Below are 12981 nucleotides of genomic sequence, written 5' to 3' on the forward strand. Positions count from 1 at the left end.
AGCCAGGGGCAGGTGACGTCGTCGATTTTGGAGGTGGTTTGTATAACCATGGAGTCCAGAGTTCTTCGTCCTCCCTTGATCTGGCGCAAGACAGATACTCTCCCCTCCAGCTCAGCGACTCTCTGGCTCAGGTACTGGCAGGTGGTACATCCAGGGGTGAGCGAAGCCATGAGAGACAGGTGGGTTTGGGCCCGGAGGCTACCAGTTAGCAGTTTGTTTTTAAGCCTAAAGCCACCGTGGAGCGAGATTCCGGGACAAGAGAGAGTGGTCCTAGCTGGTAAAAGTTAACGCGCGATGTGGAATCCATGCAAAAACACGTTCGGTATTTATGATTAACAAAGATTGGTTATGTTTTAGTTAAAATAACAAACCGAGTTTTTCCAGCATACAGTGTTCAGAAGCGCACTCTGAAAATGCAACAGATGGGGTTATTTTGCAGTCTATTTGTGAACTTTTGGGACATGGCACGAGGAGCACACACGTGAGGGCAAACAACTCTCATACGTTGAGATGGAGTTAAGATGGAGTGTCGCCTTGTTAAGTCCAAAAGTGGAAGTCCAAAGATAACCGCGACTTCCCATTTAACTCCTCCTCCACATTTACTGGATTGGTACAACGGTGCAAAAGATAACCTCCCCCAATAGTATTTTTTTTCTCTTAAGGACCAGAAAGAAAACGCTGCTCAGAACGCCTGCTATGTTAGGTTACGACAAAGGCGACACACAGGCTTTCTTTCCATTTCCCCTGAAAACCTGTTGTTTCAGACAGCACAGAGGGTGCCTTTGCTGGGCCTGTTTTGATTGGTTATGAATTACTTCCTCAATGGATTGGTCGGTTTAATGAGTAGAGCTGGATCCTACCTGACTGCTCATTGGTCCGTATCGATGGCCAGCAGAGTCTGGTTCCTCCAGGTACAGAGTGTAGAAATCAGGCCTACGAGAAAAAAAAAAAAGGACACATTACACACTCGGGTAAAAGAGTCCTCTCAAAAGATGTAAGTGTTTGGTCTGTCCTTCAAAATTAGGATTACAGTATATAATGGTTATGAGATGCATAATATACCTTTCCCCTTGAGGCAAATTCAGCCATTGAAATATGGTTGAGATTCTCTCCTCGAATGGGATGTTCCTGGTAGAAAGAAACACTATTATTCTTAGTATCACTATGGATAGCTTGAACACACTACATTGCAGAAAAATGCTCCAAATAACATTCATAATTTATATATAAAAAAAATTAAAAAATGGTATTCGTTATAGGATCATTAGCTATCTTATTAGATACTCCTCTTTATTGTGCCCACAAACAGGACATATCATTATGCAAGTCTCTCACCTGTCATAATTCTTCCAGAAGTCGGGGAATCTTCCGTTGATGGCCACATCAGCACCCGGCCAGAAGAATGTGGCTGACTTCATCTTATTGTACATGGCAGTGAGCCAAAGCTACAGAGAGAGCAAGAGTGCGAGGGAGATAGTAGAGGTGAAATTGTAGTCAAAAGAGCATCAGAGTCCTATACACAGCTAATTTCTCATTCATTCTAATACATCAAAATAAGCAATACCTAATCCATTAAGCTAAAGATTTTTYCCCCCAATAAACGTATCAAAACTGACCTACATATGGTTCATTACATACTGTATATCATTAAATGATGTTCATTTGATCAGACCAAGCAGTACTATCCATTACAGCTTAAGATTTTTCCTAACGAGTGATATAGAATTGGCCTACTTACTGTATATGTTAATCAATAACACTATTTATGGTAATCTTCCTGACCGCGTTCACACATGGCTAATTATAGTCATGAGCATGTTTCAAGTTGTATTAGTCATATGGATACACACGTGGTATACTGTACACCGTCCAGCAAAATGTTTACTCGCAAGGTCCTTCTCGACAATGCAACAACAAGAAATAATAAAAGATGATACAAACATAACGTAACTGGCTCAGTAGAATATAACAAACATTTGAGCATAAGTATACTACAGGAGGGCACAATTTCATAGTCCAATATTTACACGTGTTTTGGGGAACATTTTGGGATTTATTTTATTTTAATTATTCAGTATTTAGCAATGATAATAAGAGTCTGGTAGCAGCAGTTGCAATGTGTGTGAGCATGAATGTATATACACACACACACAGAGTACAAAACCTTAGCAACACATTCCTAATATTGAGTTGCACCCACTTTTGCCCTCAGAACAGCCTCAATCTGTCAAGGTATGGACTCTACAAGATGTTGAAAGCATTCCATAGGGGTGCTGGCCCATGTTGACTCCAATGCTTCCCATGGTTATGTCAAGTTGGCTGGTTGTCCTTTGGGTGGTGGACCATTCTTGATACACACGGGAAACTGTTGAGCATGAAAATCCCAGCAACTTTGGCGTTCCTGACACACTCAAACCGGTGCGCCTGGCACCTACTACCTTTCCCCGTTCAAAGGCACTTAAATATTTTGTCTTGTCCATTCACCCTCAGAATGGCATACACAAACCATGTCTCAATTGCCTTAAATATCCTCTTAAGGCTAGGGGGCGCTATTTTCACAACGAGATGAAAAGTGTGCCCAAAGTAAACTGCCTGCTACTCAGGCCCAGAAGCTAGGATATGCATATATTTGGATAGAAAACACTAAAGTTCCTAAAACTGTTAAAATTATGTCTGTGAGTATAACAGAACTTATTTGGCAGGCGAAACCCCGAGGATAAACCATCCAGGATTTCTTTTTTTGAGGTCACTCTCCTTTCAATGGGTTTTCTATGTGGATCTAGATTTCTAAGGCACTTGCTTGCAGTTCCTATCGCTTCAGGATTGTGTCTGGGGAACAATACCAAAACATTTCTGCAGCATTGAAGGTCCGCAAGAACACAGCGGCCTCCATCATTCTTAAATGGAAGAAGTTTGGAACCACTCAGACTCTTCCTTGAGCTGGCCGCCTGGCCAAACTGCAATCGGGGGAGAGGCGCCTTGGTCAGGGAAGTGACCAAAAACCCAATGGTCACTCTGACAGAGCACCAGATTTCCTCTGTGGAGATGGTAGAACCTTCCAATAGAACAACCATCTCTGCAGCACTCCACCAAATCAGGCCTTTATGGTAGAGTGGCCAGACGAAGCCACTCCCCCGTAAAAGGCACATGACAGCCCGCTTGTAGTTTGCCAAAAGGCACCAAGACTGAAGTCTTTGGCCTGAATGCCTACGGTGAAGCATGGTGGTGGCGGCATCATGCTGTGGGGATGTTTTTCAGCGGGGAGACTAGTAAGGATCGAGGGAAAGATGAACGGAGCAAAGTACAGAGAGATCCTTGATGAAAACCTGCTCCAAAGCGCTCAGGACCTCAGACTGGGGTGAAGGTTCACCTTCCAACAGGACAAAGACCCTAAGCACACAGCAGAGACAACRCAGGAGTGGCTTTGGGACAAGTCTCTGAATGTCCTGGAGTGGCCCAGCCAGAGCCCAGACTTGAACCCAATCGAACATCTTTGGAGAGACTTGAAAATAGCTGTGCAGCGACGCTCCCCATCCAACCTGACAGAGCTTGAGAGGATCTGCAGAGAAGAATGGGAGAAACTACCCAAATACAGGTATGCCAAGCTTTTAGCGGCAAACCCAAGAAGACTCGAGGCTGTAATCGCTGCCAAAGGCGCTTCAACAAAGTACTGAGTAAAGGGTCTGAATACTTATGTAAATGTGTAAATTTCTGTTTATTTTTAATACACTTGCAAAAAAATCTAAAACTGGTTTTTGCTTTGTCATTATGGTTTATTGTGTGTAGATTGATGAGGGTAAAAAACAATTTATTCCATTTTAGAATAAAGCTGCAACAAAACAAAATGTGGAAAAAGTCAAGGGGTCTGAATACTTTCCAAATGCACTGTATGCGAGTGTACGTCTGTGTGATTGCGTGAGTGCATGTGTGCTAAGGTGCGGAGAATCGGAGCAGGTGGTCAAGTCCAGTTCAAGTGTTCAGCAGTCTGATGGCTTGTAGATAGAAACTGTCTCTGAGCTGGTTGGTATCAGACCTCTTGCTCTGATACTGTCTGCCCAACAGTAAGGGAGTGGACAGCTTGTGGCTGGGGTGTGTGGGGTCCTTCATGATGCTGTGGCCTTCCTCAGGCACCGCTTCGAGTAGATCTCCTGGATGGGTGGGAGCACGGTCCCAGTGATGTACTGTGCCGTCTTCACCACATGCTGGAGGGCCTTGCGGTTGTGGACGGAGCGATTCCCGTACCTGGCCGTGATGCAACCGCTTAGGACGCGCTCGATGGTGCAGCAGTAGTATTTGGAGAGGACCCGGTGTGGCATGTCGAATGTCTTCAGCCGCCTTAAGTAGAAGAGACAATGTTGCACCCTCTTGACAAGAGTGGTGGTGCTGGTCCATGTCAAGTCCTCGATGATGTGGATGCAGTGGAACTTAAATCTGCTGACTCTCTCTACTGCAGTCCCGTTGATGTGGATGTTCCCTCTTCTACTTCCTGTAGTTAACATTTAACTCATTTACTTTGCTGATGTTGAGGGAGAGGTTGTTGTCCCGCCACAATGCCAGTTCAATTACCTCCACCCTATTGGCTGACTTGTCGTTGTTGGCTGTCAGGCCTAGAACCATGGTGTCGTCTGCAAACTTGATGGAGTTGGTGTTGTGCAAAGCCACGCAGTCATAGGTGAACAGGGAATACAGCAGAGAACTGAGGACACAATCCTCACAGCCTATGGTCTGCCCATCAGGAAGTCCAGGATCCGTGCTTGGAGGGAACAATAGTGTTGAATGCTGTGGTCAATGAACAGCATTCTCACATAGGTGTTCCTCTTGTACAGTTACGGCTGTGTGAATAGCGATGGAAATGTAATCTTCTGTGTATCTGTTAGACCAGTAGGCAAATTGGAGTGGGTCCAGTGTGCCTAGCATGCTGGCCTTTGTGGGCCATGACCAGCCTCTCGAAGCACTTCATGATGACCGGGGTGAGTACGACGGGCGATATTCATTTGGGAATGTCACCTTGGAAGCACAGCCGCGAGCTGCCCAGTGAAACGGGCCTACTAGACAAGCTAAATTACTTCTATGCTCGCATCAAAGCAAGCGACACTGAAACATGCATGACAGCATCAGATGTTCCTGACTACTGTGTGATCACGTTCTCCGTAGCCGATGTGAGTAAGACCTTTTAAAACAGGTCAACATGCACAAGGCAACAGGGCCAGACGGATTACCAGAACGAGTACTCCGAGCATACCCTGACCAACTGGCAAGTGTCTTCACTGACATTTTCTACCTGTCCCTGACCGACTCTGTAATACCAACATGTTTCAAGCARACCACCATAGTCCCTGTGCCCAAGAACACTAAGTTAACCTGCCTAAATGACTACCGACCCGTAGCRYTCACGTCTGTAGCCATGAAGTGCTTTGAAAGGCTGGTCATGGCTCACATCAACACCATTATCCCAGAAACCCTAGACCCACTCCAATTTGCATACCGCCCCAACAGATCCACAGATGATGCAATCTCTATTGCACTCCACACTGCCCTTTCCCACCTGGACAAAAGGAACACCTATGGTAGAATGCTATTCATTGACAACAGCTCAGCGTTCAACACCATAGTGCCCTCAAAGCTCATCACTAAGCTTAGGACCCTGGGACTAAACACCTCCCTCTACAACTGTATCCTGGACTTCCCGACAGGCCGCCCCCAGGTGAAAAGGGTAGGTAACAACACATCCGCCACACTGATCCTCAACACGGGGATGTTCTCTCTGCTACCGCACGGCAAGCGGTACCAGAGCGCCAAGTCTAGGTCCAAAAGGCTTCTTAACAGCTTCTACCCTAAAGCCATAAGACTCCTGAACAGCTAATCAAATGGCTACCCCCCAGCCCCTCTTTTACTCTGCTGCTACTCTCTGTTTATTATCTATACATAGTCACTTTAACTCTACCTTCATGTACATATTACCTACATGTACATTGACTCTGTACCGGTACCCCCTGTAGGGTATATACTGTTATTTTACCGCCACTCTTTAATTATTTGTTACTTTTGTTTATTTTCAAAACTGCATTGTTGGTTAAGGGCTTGTAAGTAAGCATTTCACTGTAAGGTCTACCTACACCTGTTGTATTCGGCACATGTTACAAATAAAATGTGCTATTATGTGGAGCTGAGCAATTCGGCCACCTCAGAGAGATAAAGAGGAGAACTGTCACTGAAAACAACTACCTAACACACTTTTTTCATAGAAAGCTCATTAGAGTGCATCATGATCAAAGACCCATAACTACTGTTCTCACTCAATACTTTATATATCATTATATCCAGTGTGTTTTGTGACAAGGCTGAGACTTTGTATGAGCGCCATTTTCTCCTCGTCAGTTGGTATTTCTCAGTCGATGTTTACATGTGTGCAATAAGTATACAGAATGTTATTATTTGGCACAGTTCTGTAATGTCATTATGTCCTATCATTAGGGTTTTTAGTAAACACAGTACAGGGGAACTGTAGTTCAGGGAAACTTCCTCAATAACATTCATCTTCCTCATCCATTTTTCCAGCTCCATGTTTTGCAGAGGAAAAGTTCACTAATCCCTGTCTGTGGCTCCTTGTCTAAGAGTACGCATGTCATCCCAAGCCCCCCTCTTCAGGTCACAAGTTCAATTTCACAAAACACTAGGGCCACATTGCTAAAAACAATAAGCTGTACCAATAAACAAATGTAATTAACACCCAATGTTTGCCGTTTTTTTTCGTATTCCAATGTATTCACTCACTGGTTCTCCTTGGTACCATTTGGCGTTGAATTTCTCTGCCACTTTCAGACTGAAGGAGGCGTTGCGGGTCACATCGTACATCTTGTTGTCCACGATCCCATGGGACTCTGGGTAGAGGCCCTGTGGGAGTAACACACACAGCGGTTTACACACCCGGTGCTTTGACAGCTGCAGGGCTAAGTGGGCTTGTCCTCTTTATTTTTACATCTACCGTTGAACTGACTTCATCATTTCATCACACGGAGCCACAACACTGCGTGTCTGGTGGTTAACTGAAAGGGTTGGGTAAACCAGTAGAGCTAAAAATCACTGCCCAGAGTTGCACATTCGAACCACAGTTTCTCATCAGAAGCAGCATGTGCGAGCCATCAAGCCACTAGAGGAGTTTTTGGGGGGGATCATTCGTGGTAAGTGACTGTACTAAGATGGATAAGGTGATTTAAAAAAAGAAAAGAAAAGTGGATTCCAAAGAGTGAAGCAATTTTCAAATAAACAAGTTGTGTATACAATACTTTACCAAAGTAACTGATGCCTGACTGGTTACATATAAACTAAGAGGAGCGAGACCCTTACAGTCACAATGGTGTAGTGGTTGGGGAAGGTCTTGGTGGGATAGGCAGGTCTCATGTACGGGGTAGTGGTGCCACAGTTGCCTGAAATAGAATGAAGTCAAATCAAATTAAAAAGAAAAGCTGCCAAAGAAACAGCTGTGATAAGATCATTTACCTAAACAGAATAACTTCCCTGAAATTGTTTGAAAGGATGTCAGACTGCCAAACACGCAAGTAGCCAAAGAAACAAGGAGCGCGTTCCTCAGCCCAGGCGTTGCCGACGCCTGCCAGATCTTACAAAGCCTGGATAGGTATTTTATGTATCAGCTAACCACATATGTTATAGCAATCTGCCAGTCAATAATGTGGCACGCAACCATTGGTTGATGCATACAACGTCTGAGCCGGGGGAACACAACCAAGCTCATGACTGGCTGAGTTCAAACCGGGTCTCATGCATGTCACAAGACTGTTTCAACTAGAGAGATGTTTTTTTGTTGCATGGGCTGCATCTCATTCCACTGCATCTGCCGGCTTTACGCATCTGTGGTGGAAGGTGGCCGAGCTACAGTTGTGTTTGTCAGACCAGGAGATCCGGGAACCAGTTTTTAAAAAATCTATCATTTAAGTACTTTAGTGCCCATCCCCAAAAATCTTATACTGTATATAGGGGAGAGTGGGTAAGTTGAGCCACCCTCGTTTCTAGGAAACCATACGCAAAATGAATTATTTAATTTTGTGTAAATATTTAGGAAGAGGTCATACACTCAATGTACAGTGCATTCGGCAGACCCCTTGACTTTTTCCACATTGTTAAGTTACAGCCTTATTCTAAAATTGATTCAATTGTTTTCCCCCCCTCATCAATCTACATACAATACCCCATAATGACAAAGTAAAAACAGGTTTGCAGAAATTGTTGCCAATTTATTTAAAAATAAAAAACTGAAATAACACATTTACATAAGTATTCAGACTGTTTACTCTACTTTGTTGAAGCACCTTTGGCAGCGATTACAGCATCGAGTCTTCTTGGGTATGACACTACAAGCTTGGCACACCTGTATTTGGGGAGTTTCTCCCATTCTTCTCTGCACATCCTCTCAAGGTCTGTCAGGTTAGATGGGGAGTGTTGCTGCACAGCTATTTTCCGGTCCCTCCAGAGATGTTCCATTGGGTTCAAGTCGGGCTCTGGTTGGGCTACTCAAGGACATTCAGAGACTTGTTCTGAAGCCACTCCTGCATTGTCTTGGCTGTGTGCTTAGGGAACGTTGTCCTGTTGGAAGGTGAACCTTCACCCCCAGTCTGAGGTCCTGAGTGCTCTCGAGCAGGTTTTCATCAAGAATCTCTCTGTACTTTGCTCCGTTCATCTTTCCCTCGATCCTGACTAGTCTCCCAGTCCCTGCCGCTGAAAAACATCCCCACAGCATGATGCTGCCACCACCATGCTTCACCGTAGGGATGGTGCCAGGTTTCCTCCAGACGTGATGCTTGGCATTCAGGCCAAATAGTTCAATCTTGGTTTCATTAGACCAGAGAATCTTGTTTCTCATGGTCTGAGAGTCCTTTAGGTGCCTTTTGGCAAACTCCAAGCGGGCTGTCATGTGCCTTTTACTGAGGAGTGGTTTCCGTCTGGCCACTCTACAATAAAGGCCTGATTGGTGGAGTGCTGCAGAGATGGTTGTCCTTCTGGAAGGTTTGTACCATCTCCACAGAGGAAGTCTAGAGCACTGTCAGAGTGACCATCGAAGATTCTCCCCCGATTGCTCAGCTTGGCCAGGCGGCCAGCTCTAGGAAGAGTCTTGGTGGTCCCAAACTTCTTCCATTTAAGAATGATGGAGGCCACTGTGTTCTTGGGAATCTTCAATGCTGCAGACATTTTTTGGTACCCTTCCCCAGTGCCTTGACACAACCCTGTCTCAGTGCTCTACGGAAAATTCCTTCGACCTCATGGCTTGGTTTTTGCTCTGAAATGCACTGTCAACTGTGGGACCTTATATAGACAGGTGTGTGCCTTTCCAAATCATGTTCAATCAATTGAATTTATCACAGGTGGACTCCGATCAAGTTGTAGAAACAGCTCAAGGATGATCAATGGATAACAGGATGCACCTGAGCTCAATTTCGAGTCTCATAGAACAGGGGCTGAATACTTATGTAAATAAGGCATTTCTGTTTTTTTTTTTTATAAATGTCTAAAAAACGGTTTGTCATTATGGGGTATTGTGTGTAGATTGCTGAGCAACATTTTTTATTTAATCCATTTTAGAATAAGGCTGTAAAATGTGGAAAAAGTAAAGGCGTCTCAATACTTTCCGAAGGCACTGTATGTATACAGATGTTTGTTAGAAAGAATACTATATTTCCTCTGAAGGAGTGATGTAAAAAATGGCTCAACTTACCCCACTCTACCCTACGACAGACACTTCAAAGCAGACTTCCTTTTGATGTACGTTTTGACTATCAGTTATGCTATTCGATACTTTCTATGAGCCAATAGCAGTAAGGCCAAATTCTATCTTTCATCAAATGATTTATTTATTCTAAATCAAATAGCTAAATGATCCTTGGTATGATCATCTTAAAACAATTCCAAATGTTAGCCCGGTATAAACCCAGGCTCGGGTACGATAGGAGAATCATTTTACAAGGACGGCTCGTAGTAATGTCTGGAACGGAGTGAATGAAATGGCATCAGACCATGTGTTTGATGCATTTGATACCGTTTGCGCTCATCACGCTCCAGTCATTACCACGAGCCCATCTTCCCCAATTAAAGGCGCCACCGACCTCCTGTGATTTATTGTGACCAGAAAGAGACATCTCTAGTTGCTTGTAATCGGACTTCACTTCAACCGGAAACCACATTTGTACCAGAAAAATCATTACAACGTCTCATTCCAAATGTTGCCCTCTACGCCAGAAAACAATGGTGTGCTTGGGGGACCGACTTACGTAATTTGTTGATGACTGGAAGAAGACTGCCATAGGCCTTTAAATAACCTGCCCGGAAGCCATCCATAGACACCAGGATCAGAGGGGGTTTGGAAAAACTGGAGGACACAAACAAAGCCAGAGAATGAGCTGTATTGAGGTTACATTTAGAAACTTTTCTAGGGGGAAACAGAATATACATTTTCCCTGGAAAGCATGAATCTAAAACCGTCTAAGTCTGGCACAGTGGAGATGTTTACAGTGGAAACAGTTCCAGTAGCTGTGCTGTGACTTTGTGGGGGAACACAAAGCAGCCCTTTGTTTGGGGGGGGAACTGACGTGAATGGACTGGGTGGGGAGAGGCAGAATGGATTCAGGCGCACACAGACACACAGCGAGAGGAGGGGAGGGGCAGGGGAGGAAGAGGCATGTGGCTAGATGGCTGCATCCAAGATGAATCAGATTAAGCCTGTGGGTTACACTGGGTTCCCCCTTTCCCTTAAACTGAAACTTTCCCCTTCCCTTTTTGAACAGAAATACAATGCAGGATAAAGACAAATATCTGTTGGAACACAACTGTTGCTCTTTCTTTCCCCCTCTTTTCTTCCACATAACAGATAACTAAGGCAGGGGTAAGTGATATATTATAGTTATTTAAGTCTCTCTGTGGTTCTGTAATAGGCGTATTAAACTTATCTATACATCATGACAGAGAGGGTCATACCAGGGTCCTATAAACACTTATACAATTAGAAAACCACTAATTATAAAACCACTAATAAAATAAACCCTAAATTGAAGTTACAGCCAAATAGAAACATCTTAAAATGAAATAACAGTCATAAAAATACAATTTTAAAAACGATCAAAAGAAAAACAACGTTCATTAGTTCAAAGCCCTTTGGAACGGACTTAATTAAGACTAAAAATGCACTCGAGACAAAACCAGACATTTACTTTTCCATAGTCTAACAGGTCTGGGCTCACAGCCTTACTACTCAGCGTGCGCGTACACACACTGGGTTAATCCTGTTTTGTCTCACACTTAAAAGTACTTTTTGTCTCACATCTATAGTAGTATTTACAAGTAGAGCAAATGGCCTCAAATTGTGTACAGTACATTGGCGTCAGACATACTTAGACATTCAATGTAACAGTATAACTTTAAACCGTCCCCTCGCCCCGACACGGGCGGCAACCAGGACCCTCTGCACACATCAACAACGGTCGCCACGAGCATCGTTACCCATCGCTCCACAAAGGCCTCTTCATTTATTTTGACTTCGTCAACCATTTTGAAAAGAAGGTCGACGACATCCGATCCTCGTTTGCTAAGTCAAACGACACCGCTGGTTCTGCTCCCACTGCCCTACCCTGTGCTTTGACCTCTTTCTCCCCTCTCTCTCCAGATGAAATCTCGCGTCTTGTGACGGCCGGCCGCCCAACAACCTGCCCGCTTGACCCTATCCCCTCCTCTCTTCTCCAGACCATTCCGGAGACCTTCTCCCTTACCTCACCTCGCTCATCAACTCATCCTTGACCGCTGGCTACGTCCCTTCCGTCTTCAAGAGAGCGAGAGTTGCACCCCTTCTGAAAAAACCTACTCGATCCCTCCGATGTCAACAACTACAGACCAGTATCCCTTCTTTCTTTTCTCTCCAAACTCTTGAACGTGCCGTCCTTGGCCAGCTCTCCTGCTATCTCTCTCAGATGACCTTCTTGATCCAAATCAGTCAGGTTTCAAGACTAGTCATTCAACTGAGACTGCTCTTCTCTGTGTCACGGAGGCGCTCCGCACTGCTAAAGCTAACTCTCTCTCCTCTGCTCTCATCCTTCTAGACCTATCGGCTGCCTTTGATACTGTGAACCATCAGATCCTCCTCTCCCCTCTCCGAGCTGGGCATCTCCGGCGCGGCCCACGCTTGATTGCGTCCTACCTGACAGGTCGCTCCTACCAGGTGGCGTGGCGAGAATCTGTCTCCGCACCACGTGCTCTCACCACTGGTGTCCCCCAGGGCTCTGTTCTAGGCCCTCTCCTATTCTCGCTATACACCAAGTCACTTGGCTCTGTCATATCCTCACATGGTCTCTCCTATCATTGCTATGCAGACGACACACACATTAATCTTCTCCTTTCCCCCCTCTGATAACCAGGTGGTGAATCGCATCTCTGCATGTCTGGCAGACATATCAGTGTGGATGACGGATCACCACCTCAAGCTGAACCTCGGCAAGACGGAGCTGCTCTTCTCCGGGAAGGACTGCCCGTTCCATGATCTCGCCATCACGGTTGACAACTCCATTGTGTCCTCCTCCCAGAGTGCTAAGAACCTTGGCGTGATCCTGGACACACCCTGTCGTTCTCAACTAACATCAAGGCGGTGACCCGTTCCTGTAGGTTCATGCTCTACAACATTCGCAGAGTACGACCCTGCCTCACGCAGGAAGCGGCGCAGGTCCTAATCCAGGCACTTGTCATCTCCCGTCTGGATTACTGCAACTCGCTGTTGGCTGGGCTCCCTGCCTGTGCCATTAAACCCTACAACTCATCCAGAACGCCGCAGCCCGTCTGGTGTTCACTTTCCCAAGTTCTCTCACGTCACCCCGCTCCTCCGCTCTCTCCACTGGCTTCCAGTTGAAGCTCGCATCCGCTACAAGACCATGGTGCTTGCCTACGGGCTGTGAGGGAACGGCACCTCCGTACCTTCAGGCTCTGATCAGG

General features: G+C 45.3%; 1 protein-coding gene across 2 annotated transcripts in view; it reads right to left on the reverse strand.

Annotated features, from left to right (window-relative positions):
• Window positions 1-12981, reverse strand: part of LOC111973018 (ectonucleotide pyrophosphatase/phosphodiesterase family member 1) — a 72300-nt gene that overhangs the window by 46339 nt on the left and 12980 nt on the right. For both annotated transcript variants that reach the window (XM_024000143.2, XM_024000144.2), the window contains exons 6-11: window positions 10281-10378; window positions 7348-7427; window positions 6775-6894; window positions 1336-1445; window positions 1063-1128; window positions 861-933 (exon numbers count right to left, since the gene is read on the reverse strand). In XM_024000143.2, the coding sequence (XP_023855911.1) occupies window positions 861-933; window positions 1063-1128; window positions 1336-1445; window positions 6775-6894; window positions 7348-7427; window positions 10281-10378 (547 nt within the window). The remainder of the gene's footprint in view (window positions 1-860; window positions 934-1062; window positions 1129-1335; window positions 1446-6774; window positions 6895-7347; window positions 7428-10280; window positions 10379-12981) is intronic.

This window comes from Salvelinus sp. IW2-2015, linkage group LG14 (assembly GCF_002910315.2).
Source record: "Salvelinus sp. IW2-2015 linkage group LG14, ASM291031v2, whole genome shotgun sequence".
Lineage (NCBI taxonomy): Eukaryota > Metazoa > Chordata > Actinopteri > Salmoniformes > Salmonidae > Salvelinus > Salvelinus sp. IW2-2015.